Source organism: Pongo pygmaeus, chromosome 2 (genome assembly GCF_028885625.2).
Source record: "Pongo pygmaeus isolate AG05252 chromosome 2, NHGRI_mPonPyg2-v2.0_pri, whole genome shotgun sequence".
In the NCBI taxonomy this organism is placed as follows: Eukaryota; Metazoa; Chordata; class Mammalia; order Primates; family Hominidae; genus Pongo; species Pongo pygmaeus.
This window is the reverse complement of record NC_085930.1, coordinates 98,761,761-98,776,384: the sequence shown is the minus strand read 5'-3', so window position 1 is coordinate 98,776,384 and position 14,624 is coordinate 98,761,761. Positions and strand designations below refer to the sequence as shown.

The 14,624-nt window shown below is 43.0% G+C and overlaps 1 protein-coding gene across 1 annotated transcript in view; it reads left to right on the top strand.

Annotated features, from left to right (window-relative positions):
• The window catches only part of CACNA2D3 (calcium voltage-gated channel auxiliary subunit alpha2delta 3), a 924,385-nt gene that overhangs the window by 608,078 nt on the left and 301,683 nt on the right, over window positions 1-14,624 (top strand). The window contains exon 12 of the mRNA XM_054481187.2: window positions 5,154-5,232. Coding sequence (XP_054337162.2) covers window positions 5,154-5,232 — 79 coding nt within the window. The remainder of the gene's footprint in view (window positions 1-5,153; window positions 5,233-14,624) is intronic.

Here is a 14,624-nt window from a genome sequence, read left to right as displayed (position 1 = left end):
TAGGATAATGGAATGGGCAGCCAGGTTGAGTGCACTGTTCATGGCCTATGCTCTAGCCTGCAGCCAGAATGATACTTTTACATTATGTATCAGCTCATGTCAGACTTCTACTCAGTCTCTCCTGAAAAAAAAGAAAAAGTGGCTCGCAGGGGTCCACATGATGTGGCACCCATTGTATCTCCAAGTTAATTTCCTGCAACCTCTGCTAGGTGACTACACTCCATTAACACGAGCCCCTTCAGTATCCCTGGAGCTTCCCTGTCACAGGGACCTTGTACCTTTTGTTCCCTTCACCTGGAATGCTCTTTCCCATTAGCTATATGGCTTGTTCCTTCTCCCCCACTCCATTTTGTCTGCATCTCTGATCAAATGCCATCTTATCAGGAAGACCTTCCCATCTTCCTTTTCTAAAAATGCAGTCCCCTATCACTCTCCATCACCTTACTTTGCATTATTTTCTTTATCAGCATTTAATCCAACAAATACATAAACATTCTATATGAATTTGCCATTTATTATGTTTCCCTCTCAAGAAAATGTGAAGTCCGTGAGGGCAGAATTTATTTTGTTTACCCATGGTAGCCCTGGCACCAAGAATGGTCCCTGGCATATGGTAGGCACTCATGAGTTACACGTGATAGATGACAAACTACTCCTCTTGGACTCTCTCGGAAGCACAAGCTTTCTTCATTATTGAAGGGAGATGTGCAGGCAGCAGCCCCCTATTTTCTGTCTATGCAATTGCCCCATGTAACTCTCCTGGTAGCCACTTCCCTCCCCTAATTTTAATGGCTGCAGAAAGGAGAAAATCTGATTCATTGTCTTTACAAACTCACTATCTATCTTCACCAAAGGTTAAGAAGAAGGGTACCCCTCTCAGTTTCTGATGGGGATTGCTTCTATGTGAGTAAAAAGCATAATCGGTTTTTTGAAAAAATCTGGATGAGTTTTTTGTTTATTCCATCGGGGAAATTTTATACTAAGTAGATTAAAGTAAGTGACTTTGAACTTTGAAAGTCTACATCTTAACATTTTATTAAGCTTAATTGGGTTTGTAGAACATTTAAAGACCATCCAAACTTAAGTGGGAGATCAAAATGAGCTAAGAGGCTGATGCAGACTTTTTTTTTACCCCTGCCTTTGAGCTGCATTAATGAAAGTGGTGCGCTCCATTCCTGCAGATGATGAGCATGAAAGCCTGGCTTTCCGGGGAGCTCTGGTGTATGCCAGAACTATGCCACAGCACCTTCCCATGGTTGTCTGTGCCGTGCACCTGGCCTTCGGGACCACCCCAGATCTGGCTCTGTTTCACACTCCTTGCATCTGAAAAGCAGCTGGCAGACCACTGGAAGTTTGTTATGTGGTGCTTCCTAGGGAAGAAACTCCAGTTGTTGGAAATAAGATCCATTAGGGTATAGAATCTGTTAATGATGGAAATTAGGAGCAATTTGACTGTTGTTCACAGAGGTTTTGCTCTCAGTTAAATGAGCAGTAGCGTTAAGGCAGCACTAACTGGAATATGCAAGGCCAGGACTTAATTTCCACATGTCATCTCATTTTTGTGTTTGATTTTCACTGCGATGTTTATTCTTCCTGTGTCGTAACAGAATTGTTCAGGAAGTAGCAATGTCATTACTTTCTTTTCACTTAAAATGATCTTTAATTATTAAAACAATGCTAGTTTATTTGTAAAATGGTATAAAATTTATGAAATAAAAAGTATGAGGCCACTTTTAGAAAAAAATAGAATTTTATGCTACACAAAACCCACAACTTGCTTTTTACCTTTACCAGTGCATCATGGATGAGGACATAGCTGCCGGATAGCCCACTACATGAATGTACCATGAATTTTTAGCCAGTCAGCTATCAAGAAAGACTTAGAATTTAACAGTTTTTGACCTTTACAAGTAATGAAGGTGAACATCCTTGTACTTTTAATTGTGTATTTTTGAAAATGTCTAAATCTGAATTCTAGGGCTTCCAGAAAATATGTACTCTTTTCTACCACTTCTGTCATTTTTGTTACCTCTTAGTCCCCGTAAGCATTTTATTTGTTATCCCAGCTATAAGATAAATGTCTAAGGGTGGAATTACTGTGTAAAAAAAAAAAACCTGCAAATATAAAATGCTATTATTAAATTTCTCTCCGAAATATTTCCTACTTTAAAATCTCTTTTCTTCTGTGGTCAGCCGAAAGGCATTATTGTGAGAGATGTGGGGCGTGAACCCAGCATCCTTTGATTATGTTTATTTTGTAGGCAGACATGCAACAAGTTATTTTCATGCCATTTCTGCTCAGATAAGGAGGTCAGTGTACTGGGAGCCAAGGACTACAAATCAATGGAAAAATTGAACATTATTCTGATTTTCTTTCATAAGCAATAAAATAACATACAAACCAGTGAAACAAATATAATACCCATAAACCCCTCAGCACATTACCTGACCCAGGGGATGGTGCTGATTGTAGCAGCCACAGTGGTGACGGTGATCGTGGTAGGACTGTGCCGGTGAGGTAGGGGACATGGTGATGGTTTTCATTATTGTGGTTATTGTTAGCATAATTATTCTTAAGCAGCCATGTCTGATCTGAAGTTTGGCACAATTCTACTGGTTTTCCAAATAGGTTGCCATCTTTTAAATTAGGAGTTGTAGAAGTTTTGCTGGTGATTCACTGTATTGTTCTGGAGTTTTAACTATGTCTCCAAGAGAACTCAGTTTATATGAAGGCTCTTCATCTAGACAGCAGAGGAGGCTGGCACTCACAGTTACTTTTGCTCAAAAATATGGGTTGTTTTGTGTTAGATCTTTGCTTATAAAGATAGACTCATAGCTTCATTTCCTCAGAGGCATCTCTTATGCTTCTTGCTTGCCAAGGAGTCAGTGGGGATACAAGTTTTTGTCGGTCTAGTGTTTCCCCTTTAAAGAGCTTAAATTTGAAATTAAAGACAAAGATTTATGAGAAAGCATGGGTCTGGTCTCAAGAGACTTGATTCCAGTTCGTCCTGGATTCTGTGGGTGCTGGCTCTGGGCCTTGGAGCTTGTTGGGATCTTCTGTATTGACCAAACCAGCATCTCCCAAAGGTTGAAAGCAGATACCAGTGCTATCCTGAGGTCTTAGCAGTCCTCTTTCATGAGGTGCAACTTTGATGAAATGAAGCAAAACACATTACTTAACTGGGCCTCAGTTTCTCTCCTCAATCAGAGATTCTCAGTTAAGTGCTGACAGTGGACAGGCAGAGAAAGTGAACAGGGCTTGCAGCTATATGAAGGAGGGTCAATGGTAATCACTTTTGGCAATATGACAATATGAGGCTGGATCTTTGCTTTTTTTTTTTTTTTTTTTTTTTGAGATGGGCCCTCACTCTATCACCAGGCTGGAGTGCGGTGGCGCAAACTCGGCTCACTGCAACCTCTGCCTCCCGGGTTCAAGCAATTCTCCTGCCTCAGCCTCCCGAGTAGCTGGGACTTCAGATGCATGCCACCATGCACAGCTGATTTTTTTGTATTTTTAGTAGAGGTGGGGTTTCACCATGTTGGCCAGGATGGTCTCGGTCTCCTGACCTCGTGGTCTGCCCACCTCGGCCTCCCAAAGTACTGGGATTACAGGTGTGAGCCACCGTGCTCAACTGGATCTTTGCTTTCTATTCCCCTCAAGAGAAGCCAGAATCTCCCAATTTGAAAAACAAAACAAAACAAAAACCGTATCCTCACTCCCAAATGTGACTCTGATGGGAATGGTGTGGAGAAGAGCCAGAGAACTGGAGAAAGGTCTGTCTGCCTGCCCATCCACCCGGGAAGCCCCCTTGCAGGAGCTGTGATAAATAAAGTAATGGCCTTACCAAGCACAGATGAGCACAGACTGACATTCCATAATAATAACGTGCATTTACATATCTCTTTAGATTGGGAAGAAACCATTACCTCACAACTAGCCTTCAAGTTATAATGCCCAGATTAGAGGATATGCATAATTAAAACAGAATATTCATTTTTACAATCCACTGTAAGCGTTTATATTTTTTTATCTCTTCATGTATTGAGTATCAATGTTCCAAGTGCAGCGCTCCATCAGGGCCCAGCCAGGTAAAGGAGACACATCCCTTCCTTCCCTAGTCAAGTGGATACTCTAGTGGAGCAGATCGACTTCACAGACCAGCTACACAAAATACTAGCTAACCACAATTGTAGCAAAGGCTGGGGAGGAGCAGTAGGAGCACTTGACCCATCAGACTAGAGGAGCTGGAAGGACATCACCTGGTAAAGCCTTTGATACCACCTGCTGAGTGTCATTCATCTAATGCCATGTTTTCACTGACCTCAGTCACAAAGAGGTGGCCACAGGCTGCACATGGCCCATCCGAAGGGTTTTGTTTGGACTGTGTAGCATTGACCCACATACCATTTTAAATTGAATTAAAGGATTTTAACCTTTTCATTCCTTATCTTTCTTCCATTTAACCTTAAGTACCATCTGGCAGGTAGGTCATACTTTGTTTCAAAGAGTTCTGACCTCAGAGGGTTGAGAAACCAATAGAAAATAAGAAAGCCAGATTTTTACATATGTTTTTTGCTCTTCAGGAACCAAAAGCTTAGGAAGACTAGAAAGAGTCCCCATAGATCTCCTGGCCACAGGCTGTGTCTCTCATCCCAGTTAATTATCTTCTAATATCATGCCAGACACCACAGATGGTAAGAGAGTGTCTGCAGCCTGTCCTCACCATTGGAGGGAAATGTCGAGGGTCTTTCAGGGGCATTTTTATTCCCAAAAAGAGCACACTCTGCATTTCCTGTGTGAATGGGGAAAATGGTTGGGGATTTGGTCCAGACTTAGATGATCCTTGTCCATATGTGTGGAGCAAGCCCAGGCCCGTGAGACTGCCAGTCTCCCATTCCCAGTTATTCTCTTCTGTCATGACTTGCACACCGAAAAACAACCACCACCAGTGCCATATGGTTTAAAAGATCAAAGGCACCAATTTTGAATACATTTCTAGCTGACTGTACTTCAGATGTCTTAAATATGTTCCTGCAGATGGGAAGCATGGAGCATTAAAGAGGTAAGCCACATGTGTGTGAGCCATGTATGTGATCTGTGCAGGATGGCGAAAAGTGAATGCTGCTCAGCCATGCATTTGTCTTCCCTTCAGGTTCGCATCTTCACATACCTCATTGGACGAGAGGCTGCGTTTGCAGACAATCTAAAGTGGATGGCCTGTGCCAACAAAGGTGGGTCTTCCCAATGTGCTCGGCTCTGAATAACTTCCACCTACTTGTGCAGAATTAGGAATATTCACGAGAAAGTAGGGAGTTCTAATAATTCTAAGATAAAGTCTGGGTGTATCTAAGTGATTACCAATAGACTTGTAACGGTTTCTTCCAAATTATATATTTTTTTTCTTTTCCTTTCTTTTTTTTTTTTTTTTGTGGACAGAATCTTGCTCTGTTGCCCAGGCTGGAGTGCAGTAACTCGATCTCAGCTCACTGCAGACCATGCCTCCCAAGTTCAAGCAGTTCTTGTGCCTCAGCCTCCCGAGTAGCTGAGATTACAGGTGTGCACCACAATGCCCAGCTAATTTTTGTATTTTTAGTAGAGACGGGGTTTCGCCATGTTGGCCAGGCTGGTCTAGAACTCCTGAGCTCAAGTGATCTGCCCGCCTTGGCCTCCCAAAGTGGCCTCATTACAGGCATGAGCCCCTACGCCCAGTGCCAAATTTTGAGGAGATAGTCAAGTGGAGTGGTTAAGCCTTTCCAGTCTTCTGCTTAGTAGCTGAGTAGCCTTGGGAGAATTACTATGGCAGAGACATTTACTGTGCTTCGAATATGCATATGCTCTCTCATCATTCCTAGCCTTCTTGCCTATAGGTGGGGCTTCAAGACTGGTTCTGGCCAATAGGGCGTGAGTGAAATCAACTTGAGTCATTTCTGGGCTAAAGCATTTGAGAGCTAGTGTGGTGGTGTTGGTACTCTCTTCTGCTCTTGTGAACTCTGAAGGTACATGGTCCAGACAGAACAGTCATGAGATGCAGCAGCCTTCATCAGCCTGGGTCCCTGAGTGAACACATGGAGCAGATGACTTTCACTGCCCCTTGCCTCTGCCAACCCACACTGGATTATAAATAGTGTTCATGACAAATAAACTTTTATGTTAAGCCACTGAGATTTTTAGTTTGATATGTTCTTATAACTTTACGTACATTACTAATTAAGTTGGTCAACTTTAACTTGCCTCAATGTTCTAATACTCAAAATGCTAATGGTAATAATTCTTCCTTTAATTTTTTAACTATCAAATAAAATTATGTATATTTATGCTGTACAACGTGATGTTTTGAAGTATGTGTACATTGTGTAATGACTACATCAAGCTAATTAACATATGTATTGCCTTACGTCTTTATTATTTATTTGTGATGAGAATACCTAAAATCTATTCTTTTAGCAATTTTCAAGTATATAACACATTGTTATTAACTATAGTCACTATGTTATACTATATATCTCTTGAACTCATTCCTTCTGTCTACCTGAAAGTTTGTATCCAGTTCTTCCTTTAATTCTTATTAATGAAATGGTGCATATTAAGTGCCTCGTTCAATACTAGGACATAATAAGTGCTCAATAATAATTAGCTATTTTATATTCATAAGGTTAATTGATTACCAATCCCCTGTTGCATGTCAGAAACAAATAGTTTGGGGACAGCACTGGGAAGGAAGTAATAGGGCTGCCCAGTCTGTGAAGGCCTTCTTTTCATTTTACACACGGCCAAGAAGGCAAAGCATAGCAAGTTAATAGGTAGGAAAGTCCAGACTCCTTGTATCCAAGTCGAGCAATCACTATCCACCAACTATGTGCAAGTTACCAAACCTATCTGGGTAGATCTGAGTCATGTCATCTACAGAGCAGAGGTAGTGACAATACCTTCCCCTCACACATGTTGTGGGCATGACATGATGCCATAGAAATAAAGTTGGTAGCTTGGCTCTGGTATGTAAGTGCCCTGAGTTATTCTCTTGTGTTATGTTGATCTCTGGGTCCTTTTTGCCTCCCTTCTGAGGCTACAAGCTCCATGAGAGCAGCCTTTGACTCTGATTTCATCTTGGGTGCTCTGACACAGCCCAGCCTCGTACCAGAGTGGGTGCTCCTTTGATGTTTGAAAAAATAGGTAAGTTGACTCTAAATACTAATAAAGGAAGGTAGGTCCTGTTGCATAGTAGATTGTTATTGATGGATTTCAGTGGTCTGCTTTAAATGGGTCTCCTAAGCCATCCTTCATAAAAGTTCCAGTGTTTGGACATTAGTGGAGAAAAGAGGACTCAGTGAAGGGTTTGTGGGTCTTAGCTCCAGTTTCGATGGCCTAAGACAAAGTTGTTTTAGGTGCAAGCCACCACAGTTGTTCCCTGAAATTAAAAAAAGGGGCATTTTGGAGAGAGGGGAGTGACTGAGAACCCTGGTGGGAAGGGAAGCTTGGGTCTCACAAGGAAGAAGGAAGATGTGTTTTTGTTTTTCGATTCCTTGTCAGTTTCTTCTGACATGTCCGTGGCATTCTTCTCTGTAGATAGACCTTCCCTACTATGGCATGCCTACAGCCAGTAATGCCCACCCCATACCATGCATGCCCATCCATCCACGCAACAATACTGTGTGTGGGCAAGGCACAATATCGGAAAGGAGTATTCATGTCTTTTCCATTTGAGGCTGACTAGCAAATCTAAATTCTGATTTCACGTCCTCCTCCTCACCCCCTTGAAGAGATTATGGTACCCAGCTTGGGCCAGTTCTTTCTCCCTGCTGAATTGGGTGTGGTGAGAGGAAGCCCATGGAGAAATAAATGCTCTGGGAGGGCTCAGCACTGTGGATGGGAGTGTGGGAAAGTTCTCCAAGAATAGGTGAACAGCCAGGCTCTTAAACCTGCACCCATCTTTCCCTTTGCTTGGCGTTTTCTTTAATTATCTGCTTCTGTTTGAACAGTCGTTTAAGCAAGGCTCAATTTCTTCATCTACAAAAGGAAGGGCTGCATGGAAGTTTTTAACATATCCTTGAAGGTCTAAAATAACACCTTCTGCAATTGTGTTTCATTCATTGTCTGGCTTTCTTCACTAAAAGGTATCAATAATTCTGCTTGTCTCAGAGTTATTCGTTTGGCCTCATTTCAGGGAGAACTATAGGAAGAACACAGGCAGAGGAGAGGGAGGCCGAGTAGATCCCAGATTTCCTCTGAGTGAAGAGGCTTTTCTTGAAATTAGTTTTGGAACTTTGTTGACATTTAAAAACCTTGAGTTAGCTATACTTTTCCCATTTTTTCCTTTATTCTGTGGTCTTGAAAAAAAGAGTTCCTTTCCATTTTTTAATTTTTTTTAAAAAAATTTGCTGTTATTTCTTGCCACATCAGATTGCAATTCTTCCATCAGCTAGTATGCATTTAGTCATGGGTTATTGTTTTTACCACTGTCTGTGTCCAGCTGATGAAAATTACTCAAATTGAAGTCTTGTCTTAATCAACTAATATTACACCATAATTTAGTTTTAGTCATTGTTTATAAGAATCTTTGAGGCATCCTTTTGAAGACAGTTTAGTCAACTCAGAGTGTTTTAGGGCCTGGCTATAGAATATAGCCTTTAGGATTTATAAGTTCTGAGTACAGCAGTGCAGAAAATCCAAGGAGGTAATAGTAGCTGCTTGGCTGGACAGGCTGTGGATTCCATAATAATTCTCCTTCCCTTCTTGTCCACATCCAGTTATTTCCCTTCCTACCAGAGTCAGCCCCTCTCGATAGTTTCACCTTCCTCATTCTGCTTCTATGTAAAGAGCCTTGGGAATGTCACTGTTTGCTACTCTTCAAAGTAGCAATGCCATCAAAATGTGATATTCCAGTCATCTGTGCCCATATAAACATTGGCTTCACGTTGCGTCAGTTAAGGGGTTTTGGACCACGTAACATCGGTGAGCAAGTATTCTTCTATGGTCATTAATTAAATCATTGTTTATAGTCTCAGATTGTTACAGTATGGAGGCAGCATAACATTTTTCATCTCAAGTGTCATGAGGTCCAGAGGGCCCCCTTACATATTTTCACCCTGACTCAGCCAACTTCTGCAGTGAAATGAAGCATTAGCATTCAGGGACCAGAGCAGACCCAAGGAGAGTCCAGGGAGGCAGAACTAACCCACTGGGCCTGACCACAGAATGACCCTGGGAGGGAGCAAGAATCATGAGGGCTCTCACATTGTCCCTGAGTTAGTGGTCAAGGACCTGCTATCAGTGCAGGACTTCTTCTTTGGGAGTCTGGTAGCCATGGAGACAGTTCTTAGCTAGCAGATCTCAGACACTTTCCTCTGGAAATGAACGTCTGGGGACATTCGTACCCCTTGCAGTAGTTCTCTGCCTCCTCCAGTCTACCAGCAAAATCCAGGGAGGCCTGGAGCTTGTGAGTTTATTTCATTTTATGCATAAGTAGGTCCTGTCTTGAGGGAACCAACCCTAATGAGACAAAGCAGCAAGCTATTTTAAATACATTAAAACAATCATTGCCACTGTAGAATGGCTGGTGGAATTTAAAGTTCTGTGTTCACACTATTTCAAAAATAAGTGAACTGGAAAACAGAAAAGAGGGCCGACTACCGACTAGCCCAGGCATTTCACAAAGCCATGGTGACCTTCTCTAACATTCAGTATGCCAAGATTTTAAATAAGCACTGGCTGATTCTCCTTCAAAAATCACAGTTAATGGAGTGTTTTCCAGCTGTGCAAATAAAGAAGGGCCTCCATGTTTGGGTTCTCAACCGATCAGTCATCGTCAGGTCCAATGGAAATGCCACATGTGTTGTCGTCTGCTTAGCTTACCCCTTTTCTGTGGGCTAAAGGTCATTCTCTCCTTATTTGAAAGAGAACTGGTGGCCTGAGACTTCCTGGAAGGTCCAGCTCCTAATCTTTTTTCAATAAAAAGATTATTAACCTCATTATATCTTTCCACATGTAGTGTCCCCCAAAAGATAGCTTCACATTTATGAGGCCGGAATGATCATAGGCGGCAGCAGGAGAAAAGTGGCAATTAAAACATTTTGCTATTTTAAGACAGGTGAAGGAAGGCACAAACAGCAGCTATTTAAATACCTTTTTGTAGTTCATTGCACACATTCCTTAGAATCAGAGATTTTGAGTGGCAGTGAAGATGGTGATGCTTGCTGTTACTGTAAAACAGCAACTAAGGATGACAAGCTGCTCACTAAGTGCCAGGCATAGAACAGAGTATATCTGTGCATTACCTCTTTTGATCCTCCCAAAGGCTCTATGAGGTACTGTTATCATTATTTTTGTTTACAGAGAAGGAAACTGAGGCTGAGCAAGATTAGCACCTTGTTCCAGATTACCAGCCAAGAGGCGGTAGAGCTAGGATTCAGGCCCAGGTAATCCAAAGCCCCAGCCTGAACTCTTCATCAGATGTGAGGCTGCTTCTCTTTGGAGAGGAGAAAGCTGTGATTCATAGAGAACTCTTACATATCTCTCTTCATTTGAGGTAATCTAGGAAAAGAAAACTAGAGAGCGAGAAAGGATTTCAATGTGCCATAATTAACAAAGGCCAGAGCTGGGATTTACGCCCAGCCTGTATGTTCTGGAAATGGCACTGCTTCAGCTTGCACAGTGGTATGGTTCAGGTCCTGATGTTTCAGAGTTGGGGACATTAAGACTGTAGATAAGATGAGACCAGGAGAAACCACAGTAAGGTGTGATGGGTGCAGCCACAGAGCTATAGGAAAGAGACAGCATTCCTGTTTCCCCAGTGTGTACCTTTAGATTGTTTTCTTCTTTTTCTTATATTTTTAACATAGAGTTAGAAATCAAAATGTAGTCATAGTCACAAAGGAAAAGATGTGTCCCTTGATCTGAGGCTCAAGCTGATTTTGAGAGCTCTGCTCAGGAGTGCGGTTCTCCCACCAAGGCCACTGGGCTCCCTGCCCTCAATGTCCATTCTCTCCAACACCATGAATATGGGTTCTTCTGCTCTTAGCACTCAACAGGCCTCTTGCTTGTTTTTTGTGTAGTCGAAGAAGACAGGGAGGTGGGAAGCTGTTTCTAGATTGTACCTTTTTCTATAGAAATACGTGTTTTTTTCAGTAGTGTGTGATCTTGACAGGGAGGAGGAGGAAGATGACACAGAACACAGTATTGGGAGCGTCTTCCAAGAACACCATTGCTCATAGGGAATACAAACCAGGGAAGCCACAGCATCACCTTCACTGCCCTCCTAAATCTCATTCTTACCTTGGCACCCTCTGGAGACTGAAATTTTGGTACTGGCTCTCAGGTTTTCCGCCTGCCTTGCTTAAGGTGGGAAGAGCCTTTGGAAAGACTCAAAGACTCAAAGGACTTAAAGGAAGCTACACCCATCACTCCAAAGATGGAAGGAGGACCTCACTATATGAGGTAGACAGCTAGGATCTGCCCACTGAGGACAGACTCCGGGTACCCTCGGATCTGGTCATTGCAAAGTGGAGTATTTAATGATTCACCACAGGAGCTTCTGATGCTCAGGCAGCTTTGAGGCAAAAGACTCTAAAAGTCCCCAAGGGTGGTAATATCTCAGAAACAGAAAGCACTGTGCTGCATATGGTTTATCGCATGCACTATTTGTAAGCCAGAGTTCACAGAAGGAGCTCTGCAAGGGAATAAGGTAAATAAATTGATGTTATAGAGAAAAATGAGCAGACCATTTGTAATAGGTGGCTAATTTCAGCATTAATTGCTCCTTGGTAATTACCGAATGATTGCTGATTCTGTTTTCTTACATGATATATGAAGTCCAAAAAAGCACATTAAAAAAGAGAATAAACATTCAAGACCTAGAATTTAACAGGAAAAAAACAGAGGGAAAGGAGAGGGAAAGTGGCCAGCTGAGAGAATACAGAGGGAAAACAAGGGAAGTGTCTATGGTTACAGCCAGATTCTAGCCCTTAGCGATTTCCTATTATCCATCATTTGTTAACTAAAACTTATACTAAGACATTTAAAAACCAAAAAAAAAAAAAAGGGCTCAGAAAGATTTTAAATTTTAATGAGTTGGAATCAAATGTGCATAAGCTTTGCAGCATACATTGTTACTGTCAATATTATTTTTAAATTTTTATCTTTTTTTACCTTTTTATACATCTGCATCCCTGGTCTACATAGTGAAATATAAGTTGGAACTATAGACTGGGGTTTGAGTAGATCTTTGTTGTTGCTCATTGCTCAGAGGACAGTCATATATTGCCCCATCCCCATCCTTAAAGTTCCCCAGCTACAATACACAAATAGCCCATTAGAGTTACCCTCCTGGGGGAGGAGCTCTGAGCTGCTCTCCTGTCCCTTCCCAGCAGCAAAAGAGGCAGTGTCTTCAGTGGTTCAGAGCAAAGGCTTTGGAATCAAATGAACCTGGATTCGAATTCATCCAGGACAGATTACTGACTCTGAGTTTGTGTTTCTCCCCCTACACGGTGAGCACATGCTTTGGGCCATTGTGAGGCCCACATGCAGAAAGGCAAGGTGGATCTCAGTAAGACCTCAGTGAATGTTCCCGCCTTACTAATGGCTCCTGCATACCTGCCCTCCCTGTTCTGGGAATATTGCTCCCAACAAGGTGGGGATTTTTGAATCATTTCATGGAACTAATATTCCAGTTAGAGAGAACACAATAAGCAAGTGAGAATCCAATGATGGATGAGTCCTCTGAAGGGACTGATGCAGGGTGAAGGGAGAGGAAGTGACTTCAGACAGGAATGTCAGGGAGGGCCTCTCTGAGCTGAGCCCTGAGTGACAAAAAGGAACCAAACATGGAAAATGGGATAAAGGGTGTCCCAGGCAGAGGGCAGCAAGTGCACAGGCCCTGAGGAGGGGAACACAGTTGGCATGTGAGAGGTGGGGAAAGAAGGCCAGCGAGCCTGAACAGTGAGCAAGAGGGAGATGGCAGGGATGAGGTCACCCAGGTAGGTGGAGCCAATTCAGGGAGGGTCTTGGAGGTCAGGGTAAGACATCTGGATTTTATTTTAACTCTAAATAGAAGCTATTGTAGGATTTTAACCAGGAAGATGATGATTTGCTGCAACCTTTTAGACAATCTCTGATGGCTGTGAGGAGCCTAGACAAGGGGGAGAGGGATTTGTGGGGAGACTCTTGTGGACTCTGGGTGAGAGATGATGGCATCTTGGAGTAGTGAAGCAGTGGAGATTGGGAAGTGAGTTTAGATCTATTTTAGAGATAGGACCAGAAGAACATGGTGCATTACATATGGGGTGGGGTGAGGAAAGGATGAATATGGAGGATAATTATGTTTTGGCCTCTCTGGGCAGTGGTGCCATTTTCTGAGATGGGAATGACCAACTGGGAGAGGAATGGATTTGGGAAGGGAAGTCGGGAGTTGGCTTTGCATGCGTTTGGCCTGAGAATCCTGCTAGTTATCCCTGTGGAGGTGTCGGGTATACAGTTGGCCGTGGGTCTGTCACTCTGGAGAGAAGTCAGCTTTCTGTAATCTTTCAGAACCTTGGCTGTGATAAGCAAGGCCAAGTGGGGATGATTTCTCAGCTCTGTCCTTTTCCAAATGTACGATTGTTTTCCCCCAACTCCCTCTCTATCCTAATAACCTGTCCCTCCCACCCTTCTCCTTAAATTCATCTTTCTTCCCTTGGCACTGTTTTGGAAAATCCAAATCAGAGAGCTTTACTGCTGCCTTTGAGGATTAGATGTGAATACAGGCAACCAAGAAGAATTCCTGCAAGATGCTGTCTGGGCCCAGGAGCACAGGCGCCTAAACAGAATTGTTTGACACTGCAAAGCACTCATCCCTGTATCCTAAAGGTCTGGAGCTATTGGGTTGTATCTCTCTACTTTAACATAGTAGCACCCCTCTTAGCTTGTCCTCTATGTCAAGACCCCTTACGTAGAGCCCAAGATTTGCCTACTAAAGAAGAGATGAAATGTTTTCTTTCTTATCAAACACTGATTGCAGCCTCCATGCTTGGAGAGATGATAACTATGGATGTGGCGTGTTCCCTGTCCTCTGGCAATCCTTTTTAAAACCTGTCCTTTCCAACCATGCCTCTAAGAGGAACCACCTAGGAGCATTGCTAGAGCAGCATCCCAAATGGGTCTCCCTAACTGTGGTGCCTGATGGCTGAGAGAGGTGAACATAGGCCCTGCTCCCAGGTCTCAAACTAGGACAGAAACTCACAGCCTATTCCTTTGGGGCCCTGTTTCCCCTGGGATGGGAAAGGCTCTGACCCAGGCCAGGAGGGTGGGGCAGGCAGGAGTGACAATGCATGCTAATTAGCACTATGCAGACCTGTCATCAGGAACCCAGAAGCCACATGGTCCCAACCTGGTTTGGGGTTGGCACACCAAATTCAAACCAGCTGGCCTTTGTTTAGAAATCCTCTGGGTGGGTCCCGACCCTTTCTGGACAACAGCAGGGCTGGTATTTCCTTACCCTGAGCCCTATTTTAGTCACTAAGAGATTCTATAAGCTCTGGAGCTAGTGCTGTGATGGAGCTGGCCTCAGAGGCACACATACTCTCTTCAATTTGTTTGGCGAGTAGGAGGTGGTATGAGCCTAGGATCCTTATTTAGAGGCACGGGGAGGAAACAA